We start from the raw sequence: 13,753 nt of genomic DNA, 5'->3' as shown, positions 1-13,753 counted from the left end.
GCAGAAGCTATGATGAGCAAGCTGGATTTGCATGTCTGGGACTAGGAGCCCTGAATCGACCAGGCGTCTCCACAAGATGGAGCACAAAATCCAGAGGACACCCCTGACTGCCCTGAAGCTCCCTGCGGAGCACCCAGCCCGCTCCCAGGTAAAGCCAGCTATAACCTACCTGACCAAGCACCCATGTAACCTATAACGCATGCACATATGTACATACCTAAGGCAGCGTATGGGACGGGGCAAGCACGGGGAAGCTGGCAACAGCGCAGCTGCGCCCAACCATCCTGACGGGCACCGAGTGTCCGCAATGAACTGCTCAGGAGAGAACTCCGCAATCAGAGGGCCTCTCAGGCTGTAGTCTTCAACATTAGAGAAACTATCAGAAATGAGGGCTGTTTTGGGTTTTCTGAAGCTCTAACAGAAAGGTGGCGATTGGAAGGGGGCAGTAAAGCCTATTTACTGAGTTTGTCCTCCTGAAGTTAGAGGTTCCAGCACGTCCTGTGAACTTCATTAAAGACTCCAAAGCAATTCTGAGTTTAGAGACCAACCCTGTTCCTCCTCAAAGTCAAAGAAACTACCAGCACTAACATCAGCTGGGATCTAGGTCAGATTTCATATCGCTGCCTCTCCAGACAAAAAAAAAAAGAGAGTAAACTGAAAAACTGTGAAGAAATGTGAAGAATTCAGAATATCACTAAACAAAATAAGGGCAGGATTAAATACTGGCGCTCTTTTAACTCCTGAATCTCACCCAAGTACAAATTTGCTAAGCCACTGTGGTATGGATTCACTTACAGCAGTTTGGACTCCAAAGAAACTCCAGCCAGAGACTGTCAGGTTATTTTGGTCATTATTCGTGCTCAAAGGGACAGGAAGGAAATAGTTTAGCTTCCTCCTAAGTGCAAAAGGGGCCCAAACTTAAACTTGAATGAACTAGCACAGATGGCTGCCATTTCTAGAAGATTCTGGACACCAGAAAGTTCTGGCGTGCCTACTGCAGTGAGCAGACACACCCAAGAAAAGGATCCTACGAGAAGCAACAAGGAGCTGTTTACCGCACTTCATAACCTTGATTATTTACCCAGATGCAATTTTATTTAGAAAAAATCAAAAATGAAGATGTATTTCATGTAATTAGAATAGAAGTGACTAGAAAGTGGAGAGAATTTGTGGTGCACAGATGCAAATATACCTTTTCAACTTAATTTATACTATTACCTACAACCACATTTAGGAAATTGTGTCTTTTGAACATGACTTGCAAAATAAAGAAATCTGATAATATGAGGGAAGAGAACACTGCTGTCAGGGCCCTGAGGACACCAATGGGTTTTAATGGCTCTGATCAGCCCCACCTGGGCCCCCACCCAGACCCCTGCTCCTGGCCCAGGAGCCCCATTTAAACTCAGCTCTGGGCCTTCAGTCCCTTCCTGAGCTATGCCATAGGAGTGCTGGTCTCCAGCCCTGTCTCCTGGATAGACCTTGGACCTATGCCGTAGGTAGCTTGTCTCCTGGATGGACCTCCTTGTATGTATGTTGTAGCTTGTCTCCAGTCCTGTCTTTGGATCTGACTCCTGGATGAACTTTGGACTCATGTAGCTTTGTCTTCAGCCCTTTCTCTGGCCCCATCTCCTTCTGCTCCTAGCAGGGGTCCTTGGAAGAACCCTGGACCTGGTTCATCACTTGCCTTGTTTGGAGCTGTCCATGGACCCTGTTACCAGCAGCTGGCTCTGCCTGACACAGTCAGACCCTGTGGAACTGTGCCACATCTGGGAGGGCATTGCCTGCACTGGGGTTGCCCTTGGCTCTTGCCTTGCCTGTCCTTAGCCAGCAGCCCTGCTCTTGCTGCTCCCTGACACCGCTGAGCTGGGCTCAGAGCATCTTCCACATCTCCCCTCCCTTCCTTAGTCCTTTCCTCCATCATCTGAGAAAGTCTCCAGATAACAGTCACATCTACTAATTCCCAAGGTTACTGAGATGGGCTGTAACAGTTTCTCTGAAAACAAAGACAAGTAACACTTTCTTGTCTCTCCTTTGCTATCGTATTATTTGCTGTAAGTCTCAGGACTAGCACCATGAACAGCAATTTAGGAATTACCTGGGAAAACACTGCCAAGGTTTCCCTGCTCCTGACTAACCACTTCCCTCCCACCAGCACCATTTGGTGCCCTAGGGTAAGTGGGTACCTGATGTTCTGAGCACAGAAGATCAAACTTCCCAAAGTACTTGCACAGCCTGGGGGCACTTAAACTCTATTCTCAAGAACAGCTTAAACATTTCAGGACTGAGTCTCAGTGATCCTCTGTCACATTTCTTGTAGACTCATAAGCAGTTTCAAAACTGGAACATTAGCACCTTCTGATGGTTGATGCTAGCTTCTTACCTGGATCAAAGCAGTCCTAAATCATTCTGGTCCTTAAAACATCAAGGACCTCTAAATACAGATAGAAAGGATGACAGAAATGGCAACAGATTTTTTTTTGAAAAACGAATGACTTGGTAAATCTGACGTAAAACAAGACCTAAGCAGGTCAGTGACAGAGATTAGTGATGGCCTCTGAAGTTACCAAAGCCCACTTCACTTTAAACTTTATTATGAGGAAGAGGGAATGGGACAGGAACCATTTGGCATATAAGTGTATAAATCCTTCCCCAGATTTAAGCAGAGACTCTTCCATGGCTTATGTGGCAATTGCTTTCACTCCAAGCAGCTAAAAGAACAAGCCACTAAGGAAGGTCTCAGTGCAAACAGCAACCTGGCTTTGTCCACAAGAAAATTTTACACCTCTTTCAACATCCTACCCGTTCCAACTGAGCTTTGTGAATCACCTGCCGCACCAGTAAGAGCTAAAAGCTAGACAAGGCTGAAGTGATTTCTAGCATTTGCTTTTTTTCCTGCTGTACTAATTAAAGTTGCCACAAAGCTAACTTGCAATAACTAAAAAGGTGAGAAACAGCTTCTTGATCTGGACTGCTCAGTCTTGTTTCCCTTTTCCCACACTGTTTTTCTACAGAAACCAAACAAAGAGGTTTCTTGGAATCACTGACACAGCTCCGTCAGGTTACCACTCACTGTAGGTATCTGGAAATAAGTACAAGATGGCTTTGAACACCAGGAAGTAAAAACAGGATCAAAAGTAAAGATACACATCCTGAATTGCAAGCTTCCTACCTAACTCGAGTAGTTTGAAAAGGAGGCAGGCCCAAGGAGCAGACCTCTTACCATACCTGCCCAAGGGCATGTTGAAGCAACGTAGGATGGCCGACGAAGCGCACATTATCAATCTTCAGTTCAAATTTTTTGCCACACATATCTGATTTGGTAGCCAAAATTGTTGCCAGGATGACATCTGAAAACCTTGAAGAGTAGAAACAGAAGCTATTAAAATTATCAAAATGCATACCCTAAAAATATTCCTCCAAATACAGATATTTAACTTGCGAGAGGCTTTAAGGTATTGTAAATTATGTATTTAAATTGTTGCACCTGGAATACCATTGGCTATGAAAATTAAGAACCCCTTAATTACATCTCTCAGATTATCAGAATTATAAAACAGGAAGCATTCAAGACAAAGACTGCAGGGTCATGCTTATTTAATCACATGCTCGGCAAATACATGAGAAAGATTAGATGCAGTTTGCTTTACAAATATAAAAACAGCTTGAGTTAGCCATTGCCTGGATTTAGCCGCAGGTTAATGAACTTACTAAGCAACTAGATATCAAAACAGCCTGTCACTCAAGCACAACAAAGATCTTTAAGCCACCCAGTATGGCAGAAGGGAAGGCAAGAAAGAGCTGACTCACTTAAAAGAAAAATACATTCGACACTTGTCCCTCCTTTTCTAAACCTAATCAGTGAGATTCAAAGTTACTTAACAGATCTCAATCTGGGCCCAAAAGACCACTGGCACCCTCCTGAAAGCTGCATGGTCCCACCTGGACTGTCTCCTGTGATAAATTGAACCGAGACAAATTCATGACAGAGCAGGCCCTTCTCAGCACAAACCACTGTTGCAGTCGTTGCTGGATCGCTCTGGATTTGTGGTGGGAAGAATACGGTGAATGCAGTTACAAACAGGAGGGCAAATATCTACAAGGAGCCTGTCCAGTAAAAGGCAGTTACCAATGCAAAAATGGGTAACAGTGCCATAGGGAAGGAATTCTTCAGCTCCACTTTCTGTTGCACAGACTGCTGGTGGCCTTACAACGTGGTGGCCTGGTCTTTATAAATTCTTTTTTTTTTTTTTTAACTCAGGGTATCTCCTGATCTCCTGAACAGTGGAGTTCAAATCCACACAAAAAAAGACTTCAGTTAGCTGCTGCAGAAAACTTCTTGCTGTTCTAGGACAGGAACAGCACAGTGTTTATGATACTAGCAATGTTTTTTCCTTTTGTCTAAGATACTCCCATTTAACCAAACAAAATTTCAAGCGAGCTTCTGATGAGACCAATTTTTTAACAATGGAAATGTTTATTTTGTTCCCTTATTTACATGCACGGATGCGTGTCCCTGTCAGACCATCCCCCTCCACAGCGCAGGTACCCCAGATAACACGGTATCACTCAGAGGAGAGGGCAGACCATGGGTGTGCTCTGCATGCCCTTTATCTCCTGGCCGCAAGTGAGCCCTCCATGCCCAGGGAAGGAATTAATGCACTACACTTCTAGTTTACTCTGAGTGCATTAGAGTACTGCAGAAATTAAGACAAATACACAGCTAGGGCTTTTGTGTGTACCCATCTGCATATGACCAGGGAGCTATGACTTTTATTGGACCAAATGCTCTGGTGATGGCCATCCTGACCATAGTGTGTTTAATTTTAGCTTTGGGAAGGAGCAGCTGTGTACTAATTTCCAAACCCCTGGTCGCTCTGCTCCCAACTGGCTGCCAAACACAGCTGAGGACAAGCAGAGAGATGGGGAGATTAGCCAGAGGCTCCCAGGGATGCTGAGCCCATGCTCCTTGGACACTGCAATGCATTGGGCTCTACCAAACACGGTGCTCATGAGGGAAAGCTAAAGCTTCCTCAGACTGGACAGACATTCCCTGGAGATCACATTGAAAACAGGAAAAAAGTCACCACGATCAGCAGCGAACTTTTCCCCCTCTTTTTGCCCTGTTCAGCTGTGTTAGGCTCATCATGGAGCCAGGAAGACTGTAGTAGCAGCGGCTCAAAAATGAGCATAGGTTTTGGGGAGAGGAGGGAGGAGGAGGGTAAACTTGAAAGTGGCTGCTTGCTGGTAAGAAATGAGTTACTCTTCCCTCCTCCAGCCTTGGCAAGGGATGTCTTGGGTGCTGGACATCCAAACGTCATTACGATGACTTTTACCACTGCTGAGATTCGACTTTCACAAGGGACTACGCCAGCGTACAGCGTACTTTTAACGTACAAATGTGGTGCTGAGCATAACAGTCAAACCGGGAGCAGCAGGAGAGCTCATGGCACTGACAGCCCGCTGTCTGCATTGCCTTGTGGTTGGCTCCATGGGGAGGAGGAGATTAAAAGGTTAATTTCGTAAAGTGCTAAGTATCTTCTCACTACCCGGGAGACCTGTTTCTGGGAGAGTACCACAACTGGAGCCAGAGGACACGCTCAGGATATATAACCCTCCGACACCACAGATAGCTGGTATCACAGCAGGCTCTCCAGAAAGTGATCTGGATTCCAGCCCCATTCCCCTTGGCCTGACAATCTAGATTTGTTCCATCTTTACAACACTCCACGTAATTTATACATTTCCTAGGTCTCTGGATGACAGGGGAGATGGAGGGACAGGAAATCTGTTATTCCCATCATTTCAGGGTGACAGTTCATCATTTCATCTCAGACGATAACTTTTTTACTTTAGATATTTTAACACTAGTTTTCCAATCTCTGTGGTGTTTTAAGACCACCTAAAGACCCTGAGCATCACAACAAGAGTTTGTTAGAAGCTGATTAGGTTTCACAGTTGGGCAGTAACAGTCCCTTCTTATTTCATGAGATTAGTCTGAGCTCTGTGATTTCCAGGGGGGAAGCAAACCTTTCCTGTGCTAAGGAATTCAGCAGGCCGAAACTAAACATAAGAACCAAAAGCTTTGGTTTGCCAAAAATATCCTACGGCTGCTATCATGAGTTCAACATGGTAGCAATAGCAGACAAGCCGGCAGTACAACACAAACTGCACTAGTGTAGACTGACTGCTGTCACCACCATCTCCTCGGGGACTGGCACAGCTGAAATGATAATTGCTTTAGCTTTAGAGCAAGGAAGAGGAAGGGGAAAATCTCAAACACGCATTCTCTTTTTCTCCCAAGAACGGATAATAACTTCTATGATGCCACAGGAATTAAAAGCAAGGTATTTATAAAGAATTCCTCTTTGAAGTAATTTATGACGGGAGCTGAGTAACTAGGTGATCTTCTTTATATTATACAGGAATGAGAGCTGCAATTGAAGATGTTTGGGGCTCTAGGTAGAGATAAACACTCCTCCCTCCACACACTCGAAAGGGGTAGAAAGGCAGCTCATCCAGCTTAGCTTAGTGAGGCCCCAAGAACAAGCAACCAGCGCAGCTGCTCAAAACCAGGTTTCTGAAGAGCTCGCCATAATTACAGTGGGATTAAATAGTTTACACACTGATCTATGTGTTTAAGTCGCTGCTTGTCAGAAAGCAATTCGGTTTGGGGCTTTTTGCTGGAATAACCACAATGCCTAGGCTGTATTTGGTTCTCTCAACTCACAGAAGGGACAATACCACATCCTCTCTGGAGACCCTACAGAAAGCACAGAAATGTTAGTAGGACCCTTGTCATTATCCTAGCAGAAACCCTTAGCGACACATTTCCTAGGGACACTGTGATTTAGCATGTAATTATCTCATCATTCAGTGTGAAACAAAAACAAAGCACAATTAAAAGGACGGTGAGGAAAGAAAGCCATTCTAGACAGAAGTGATTGTTTAGAATGTTTGCTCTTACCCCGAAACCAATTGCTCATCAGTTAGAGGACATTGGTCTCTGAAATGGGAACATGGCCATAAACACAAAACAAAAACACAACAGAAGAAAATAAACGAGGCAAGTACACAAAATACAAAAAAACACAAAAAAAGATAATATTAAAAACTAGGATGAACTATTAAGGGATAAACACCTGTAAAGGAAAGATAACACGATTGAGAAGAGTCAAAAGTAGGTGAATTCATGGGACACATTTCTAGCTCAGACCGACGAGATGGAGAGAAAGAGCTAAGGCATTTTAGACATCTAGCTAACGCTGGTTGCTGTAGTGCGTTCACGTGTTATGGTACATTTATGGAACCACATTTATACTGTACTTTTCATGCTTACCTTTAAAGAAAAAAAAGTGCCAGTCTGATTTAGCACAAATTTTAAACTGCAGTTTCCTTTCTAGACAGTTACTAGCCCTTTTATCACAGGAACACCCCGTACAGCCCCAAATGACTCAGATCTCTTCACAGTTGGTTCTGACGCTTCCATATCCCCAAGACTTAGGAAAAAGAGGATGCCAAACACTGATTATTTCATGCACGGGTTATTCCAAGCTGGGTTTTTTAAAGGGCCTTGCACACAGAGCTGCTGCTGTTCTCCACCAGGGATTTCAACAATAGATACAAGCCTGTCCAGCATCACAGCGCTGGCGTGAAGTCATTTTCCATCTCTCTCCGTCAGCCTCAAGCCATAAGCAGAGCCTTAGGAAGGGCAGGCTGAAAAAAGAACCCGAAAACCTTCCTTACAACAGGCATACAGAGCAAGGCTCTGCTAATGGCTATACTCACTCTTATAGCAAGGAAACAAACAGCTATTTTCATTTTAAGTCATCTGTTTGTTTTTTTTCTCCCTCAAATAACAAGGAAAAAGAGACTTGCTCTCCTAAATGTACTAAAAAATGAATCTGTTAAAAGCTTTATAGCATGCACTTTAGAAAGAAGAGACAAAATAAAACCTTCAACAATTATTCAAGGCGAAAGACAGCAGATTCCTACCGGTCATGTTAAAAAGGGGTCTTAGAGCAATCCTAAGTGACAAGCCGTGCAAGGGGGATAACATTACAGAAGGGATGTCTAGAGGGATAGATGGATGGAAAACCACCGGCTTACAAAAAGGAAGCCTTTCAGAACAAATACAAGGAGGATGACTGGAGTCCAGTGAAAGAAGGGACAGAGGATAGAGAAGTGTTATCACAGGAGAACGACTGTTTGTTAGAAAGGGGCATTCAAGTCCTTGTTTGCGAATAACTTGGGTTTTTTTGTTTTTTATATAACAGAAGCATTTGGTCAATGACATCAGTGTCATCAAGATGGCTAAACCTCCTTCTGCTAGTTATGCTCCTATAAAAATGCAATGTTTGGTGTAATGTATGTTACTAGATATGCATCTTCATTAGAACTTTTGCTGGCTATACCCCCTCCAAAAAAACTAAAGCAAACATTTCAAAGCAGTTTAACAAAACAGTACCCATAGCTTCAAAAGAGTTATTGTGTGTCTTAAATGCCTCATCTTTTTCCAGAAAAAAAAAAAAAGAGACTGGCAGGCATCTCCATAAGCTGTCAAGGGTATAGACCATTGGTAAAGCACTCAAAGAGAAGGATTTTTTTTGGAGAGAGCAAATGGTAAAAGGCTGCCAGCAAAGAGAGATGCTTGACAGGCTATTTGTTTTGCCAGTGAGAGATTTTTCTGAACACCTCTACTGTATGGCCACCATCAGCACGGTTCAAACACTTTTGTTACTTCACTTGCTTTTATAGGGAAGAAAAATCCCTGTTCTAAAGACCCAAACATAAAGCTCCATTGAGCAGAAATTAATGCAGCAAATACATACCAGTAACCTACAGGTTACTGTCACCTACTCTCCTGGTAGCTAGAGACCTCTGCCTTCTAAAATCTTCTCTGCTTCAGAGAATCTCCACACAATCACACACATCCCCTTAAGACTCTCCTCAATGTATACATTCAACTCCTTAACTTCCCCACCTTAAACTACGTTTTCCAGTCTTCTAAGTTGTGCCCTCTGCTACACCACCTCAGATTTATAAATACCTTCTTGGAGCACAGCACTCCATGTTCAAGTGATTTTTATGCAAATATTTACATACAAGTTGTGTGTGTGCGTGCGCGCACATGAGTGTGTACATGCACATGTTTGAAGACTGAGATTGCACACTTTACAATGAAACATGCGCAGCAGATTTTGGCAGCTGCAGTGTTCAGGTGTTCTCTGATTTTTTTCTGGCCTTGTGGGCACAGCAGCTCCAGGAACCAACGGCACTCTCTTTTGGCACTCTCTTTTACTGCTAGCTTGAGAGTTGCCTACAATGTTCTTTGCACAACACTCTCCTTTTAACAGTGGAACACGCTGATCGTGACAAAGCTCCTAGACATCCAGCAATCAGAAGAGCTCCTCAAAGATGGAACGCTTCTGTATTTTTGAACTCTCTGAACAAGTGAGAATGGAAAAATTTATGAAGTTACAGAAGTTGGAATATGACATCTAGCAGAACCAGCATTTTGATGGCAACATAAATTTGAGTTCTACAATCTTCTAAAGCACAGGAGAAATGTCTCCCCTTCTCCCATTCCCCCTTCATCTGCATGACAGCTATAGACAGATCCTGAGGCTATGATATTAAGGGACTTCCTGCTAACAGGCCTTTGTTGGCTGCTACATCAACTTCATCAAGTAGATATAAGGTTTATAAATTCCAGTGATCTCAGTAACAGTCAGGTGCAGGCACTGCAGCACAGATTTGCATGTGTTGCTATATACAAGAGCATACAGATGGCAACTTCTTCTTTCTGAAGACCATCACTACAGAGGGGGATTTCTGTCTTAATACTCCTCCACTCAGTGCTTCAGGTCTCTCTAGATCCACCTGACAGAGTGCCAGTAAGGCAATACTTTGAGTTTAGTGAACTCTGTTGACATCTCAATTCTTTTAAACACTCAAATCTTAATAACAAATACCTGAGCAGGGGTCAAAGCACTAGCCTTCAAGCACAGTGTTTTGGATACCACTGCAATAAAATGATCTAATTCTTTATTTAGTGTAGGCTACATGCTATCACCTTCAGTCTACTTAAAGCCAGTTTGGGGAAAACACTAGATGAAGAGCAGTTTTTCTCAATTTGACCTGAATCTAAAGTGATATAAGCTTTTCCTTTGTCACTTAAGTAGCCACATACTCCAGCACATTATTCAGCACTGCAGACAATGTCCAGTGAGCACAGCTTTTAAACTGAGACTTTTGTTTAACCTGCCAAAACAGCAGAGGCAACAAGAATCAGTATCAGACAGAATCTGGCATAGTTCCAACAGCTGTTTGAATAGCAACCAAAAAATCCCTGAGATAGCAAAAAAGATGTGCTCTGAGCTTTCCTAAGGTGCATGCTAGATACTGTCCGCAGCAGAGTCTTGAATGTCATTCACTAATCACCAAACTTAAGAAAGCCTGTTTTGCTTCCGCTGAAGTTGTGCTTTGTACTGTGCTGGACTCAGCAAAGACATGAGAGAATGCTGCATTTGAAGGTTTCAAAGATATCAGAAGAGGCAACAGAAATGAATGACCTCAAGCAAGATGTGCTACTCACATCTGTTATACCATTTTCCTAAGTTCCTAATGGTGGAAAAACGTTAAGAACTTGATGACGTTTACTGTCATTGGTGGTTTTAATTTCAATGAAATTATTCTCAGTCATAAAGAAACATTTTGCAAGGTTGGGATCTAAATTTCTCTTTCAGGGCAAGTGACAACAATTCTTATTTACTCGTAGTGAGAGAACAGCAGCAACTACCCCATTATTAATTTCTGAGATTAAAAAACACTGCACAAAAAAGATCGGCAACCAAACTACAGGCCAAAAGACAGAAACACTTCTTGTCTTTCAGAAATCTCTCTCATATCTGATAGTGATAAATTTAGAAAAAAAATCAAAGATTTTGAATGAGCTACAAAAAACTAATTAGAGAGTCCTTTTGTATGCATGTGCATGCTTAACAACACACTGTATTTTCACTACTTTACCCACTGATTCCCTTTAACTTCAAAAACTGTCTTTAGTCTCTGTACCCTTCTGAGCTACTATTGCACTCCAATGATACAGGTGCAGCTATCTCTGGAGAAACAAAAGTAGTTATTCATTAGCGCACAGCATTTCTACATGACAATTACACGAGCTAGGGAAGAATTTGAGCCAACTGTAATAATACAGTTAGAGGTAGGCAGGTAAAGAGAAGTGGAATTTTGCCAAAGGATTAATACTTCTAGCTTTGGAAGAGTAATACTGCCTTTCTAACAAGCACAGAACACCTGACCTTGATCTTGCCCAGAAGAGAGCAGATTCAGTAGCATTCGCTCATGAGATGTTCCTCACTACCAAATACTGATTTGCTCATAACTTGGTACTAAAGATTCTCTGTGCAGGTCTGCTTCTATACAGTCCACGAGAATTTGCCTACTGAACTAGTAAGCAAGAAAGCAAGAGGCCATCCCCTCCTCTGTTCCAAACTTTTAGACAAGGAGAAATATTTTACCCCTACCTGGAGTCCCCATCTTGATCCTCTGTGGTGTCACCTGAACTATTCACAGCGTATCGACTCCTTGGTTTACCTGAAGCAAAGAGGAAAGAAAACTCTTTCAAGGAACAACCTCCTTAAGGTGCCCATTAAGGGAATACTGATGTCCGTGGCCTTTTTAAAATTATGTATAAGGCAGATCTAAAAAAAAAAGTCCTTCTCTTTTACATAGCAGTACCAAATCTTGTTTTTTTCTGTTTTCACTCAAGAACACATCAAAAAATACAAGCAAGAGGTTTACATCTTTGGGGGATGCAGAGAAGACATCAGAACATTCACAGGAAGAATTTTTCTCCCAAGACCCGGGTAGCATTTTGCAATTCAAGAGAAGGTGAAAAATATAATTCTGACAAACTCCTTTCCCTCATCATTGCTGAGGTTTGAGGATCATGGATAAGCTTCCAGAATGCCCTCCTGCAGTGGTAGGTATCAAAATCTATTACCAACAAAAAGCAGGAGGGGGGAAAAAAGCAGACAGCCAAAAAATCTTTTCAAATTTCATTTATAAAAACAAAAAGGGGTTCAGAGAAGATTCTCTCCTGGTAAAAAGTGACTCACTATGTAAAAAGGAATGTCAACTCTCTGATGACGTAAGGCAGTCAGCAAAATGAGGCAAGTAAAACAACTTCATCGCCCTATAGCAACGTTAGGCCGGGTACCAAGATAAGTACCTGCTGAGCGCCTCTCATATTTGGGTTGGTATAAGTCAATGTGCTGAATGATGCCCAAATCATCAAAGGTCTTAGGCACCAAATGCATACGGAAATGGAAAACTGACTCTAACTTGTCTGCAATTGCATTGTCTGGAGACAGCTTAGATTTGAAAGCAATGAAACTGTTTCCTGAGCGCGATAAGCCCTCTCAGACCTTCACTGGCTCTTTAGCAGTGTGTCCTACCCCAGGACCCCAGACTGCAGAACAGATATACCCAGGTGCTAATGGCCAGGGTGGGCCTAGCTTAATGCCAGCCCTTCTAGACCCCAGCAAGTTCGTGTGGAGCCATTTGGGTGAGTCTGCATCTCCTCTTCCTGAGTCCAGGTGGCCACATTTACTCTGGTTTAGAGCTACAGGTGCAGTTATTCTACTTCGGGCCCTGAGCTCACTCCATGGGTGCAAGCAGGGCTGAGTCCGGCCCAGACACCTTCAGGAACTGGGAATGTCAAAGGAAGAGGTACAACTAAAACTGGCCCTGCAGCAACCAGCAAGGACCTCAAAGGTCCAATTTTTCTATTTTACAGTATAAATGAAACATCTTTCACGTGATTACCCAACAAAACGGACTAAAGTTTCTTAGCTTCTATCCACTATCAGCTAAATGCATTTTAACCTATTTAAGCTCACTTAGTCTCTTCTGGATTCCTTCTCCCAGATTGGTTTCTTCCCTCTTCCACTTCCTACCCTGCCTCCTTCTTCCCTTTGCCTGTCCCTCTCCCCTTTTTCTCCACAATTCTTAAAACCCACGTCGTTTCCGCTGATCCAAGCACAGCCACAAAATACTGAATTGCTAATAACGTTGCGCGCTATCGGGGTTCAATCACCCTTCCACAAAGAAGTCATGTGGGGCAGTCAGGGCACTCGCAGGCCGTTCCTGCTTTGAGTGTGGTCAGGCAGAGGTCTAACAGGGGCTGCGCCCGATGAGCGGGCGTTCGCCCCGGGGGCACTGCGTCCACCGCCACGGCCCGCGGGGGCCCGGCCAAGGAGGCGCGCGCGTGCCAGGCCGAGGAAGGTGCTGGCGGGCGCAAGGCAGGCCAGCGAGGCGGACGCGTGCGCCCAGCAACCAGCGCACGCGTGCGCGGGCCTGGCCAGCGGGAGGGCCCGGAGGGGGGGGAGGGAGCCGGGCCACAGGGCGGCATGGAGGGAGATGCCAGGCCACCAAGGGGCGTGGGGGGGTGTGGGGGGTGTGTTGGGGACACGTGCAGTGTGTTGGGGGACACCGCCGCGCCGCCAAGGCGTGCGGGGCGAGCTGCCGGCCGGAAGCAAGGCCCCCCGAGGGCAGGCGCGGCCCCTCCGCGGCGGCGGCGGCGGCACTTACTGGCCTGGGCGGCGGGGTGCTCGGCGCCGCGCTGGAAGGGGAAGCGGAACAGCAGCTTGTTGCCGCGGCTGCCCGAGCTCACCAGGATGACGCTGATGGGGCTGGTGCTCTCGCCCATGCCGCCGGGGCCGCCGCCGCC

The 13,753-nt window shown here is 44.5% G+C and overlaps 2 protein-coding genes across 15 annotated transcripts in view; one reads left to right on the top strand and one right to left on the bottom strand.

Annotated features, from left to right (window-relative positions):
* The window catches only part of NPRL3 (NPR3 like, GATOR1 complex subunit), a 52,641-nt gene extending 38,888 nt beyond the window's left edge, over positions 1–13,753 (bottom strand). For 6 of the 13 annotated variants that reach the window (XR_003255893.1, XR_003255892.1, XR_003255891.1 and 3 more), the window contains exons 1-4: positions 13,615–13,747; positions 11,547–11,616; positions 6,968–7,006; positions 3,229–3,358 (exon numbers count right to left, since the gene is read on the bottom strand). Coding sequence is in view for 6 of the 13 variants with exons in the window: in XM_026080590.1 (XP_025936375.1) it covers positions 3,229–3,358; positions 6,968–7,006; positions 11,547–11,616; positions 13,615–13,732 (357 nt within the window). In the remaining 7 variants the exon portion in view is untranslated. Of the gene's footprint in view, positions 1–217; positions 761–795; positions 1,238–3,228; positions 3,359–6,188; positions 6,224–6,967; positions 7,007–11,540; positions 11,617–13,614 lie in introns of those variants that run through there. The other 7 variants (XM_026080594.1, XM_026080602.1, XM_026080595.1 and 4 more) reach the window with 7 other exon arrangements.
* Positions 16–13,753, top strand: part of LOC112973125 (hemoglobin subunit pi) — a 22,173-nt gene continuing 8,435 nt past the window's right edge. The window contains exons 1-2 of one of the 2 annotated variants that reach the window (XM_026080606.1): positions 116–148; positions 11,792–12,004. The gene's annotated coding sequence lies outside the window, so the exon portion shown is untranslated. Of the gene's footprint in view, positions 149–11,791; positions 12,005–13,753 lie in introns of both variants that reach the window. The other variant, XM_026080605.1, reaches the window with a different exon arrangement.

The sequence above is a fragment of the Apteryx rowi genome, unplaced genomic scaffold, assembly GCF_003343035.1.
Source record: "Apteryx rowi isolate R43461 unplaced genomic scaffold, aptRow1 scaffold_527, whole genome shotgun sequence".
NCBI classification, from domain to species: Eukaryota; Metazoa; Chordata; class Aves; order Apterygiformes; family Apterygidae; genus Apteryx; species Apteryx rowi.
The sequence above is the reverse complement of the archived record's forward strand: the minus strand, read 5'-3'. Positions and strand labels throughout refer to the sequence as shown.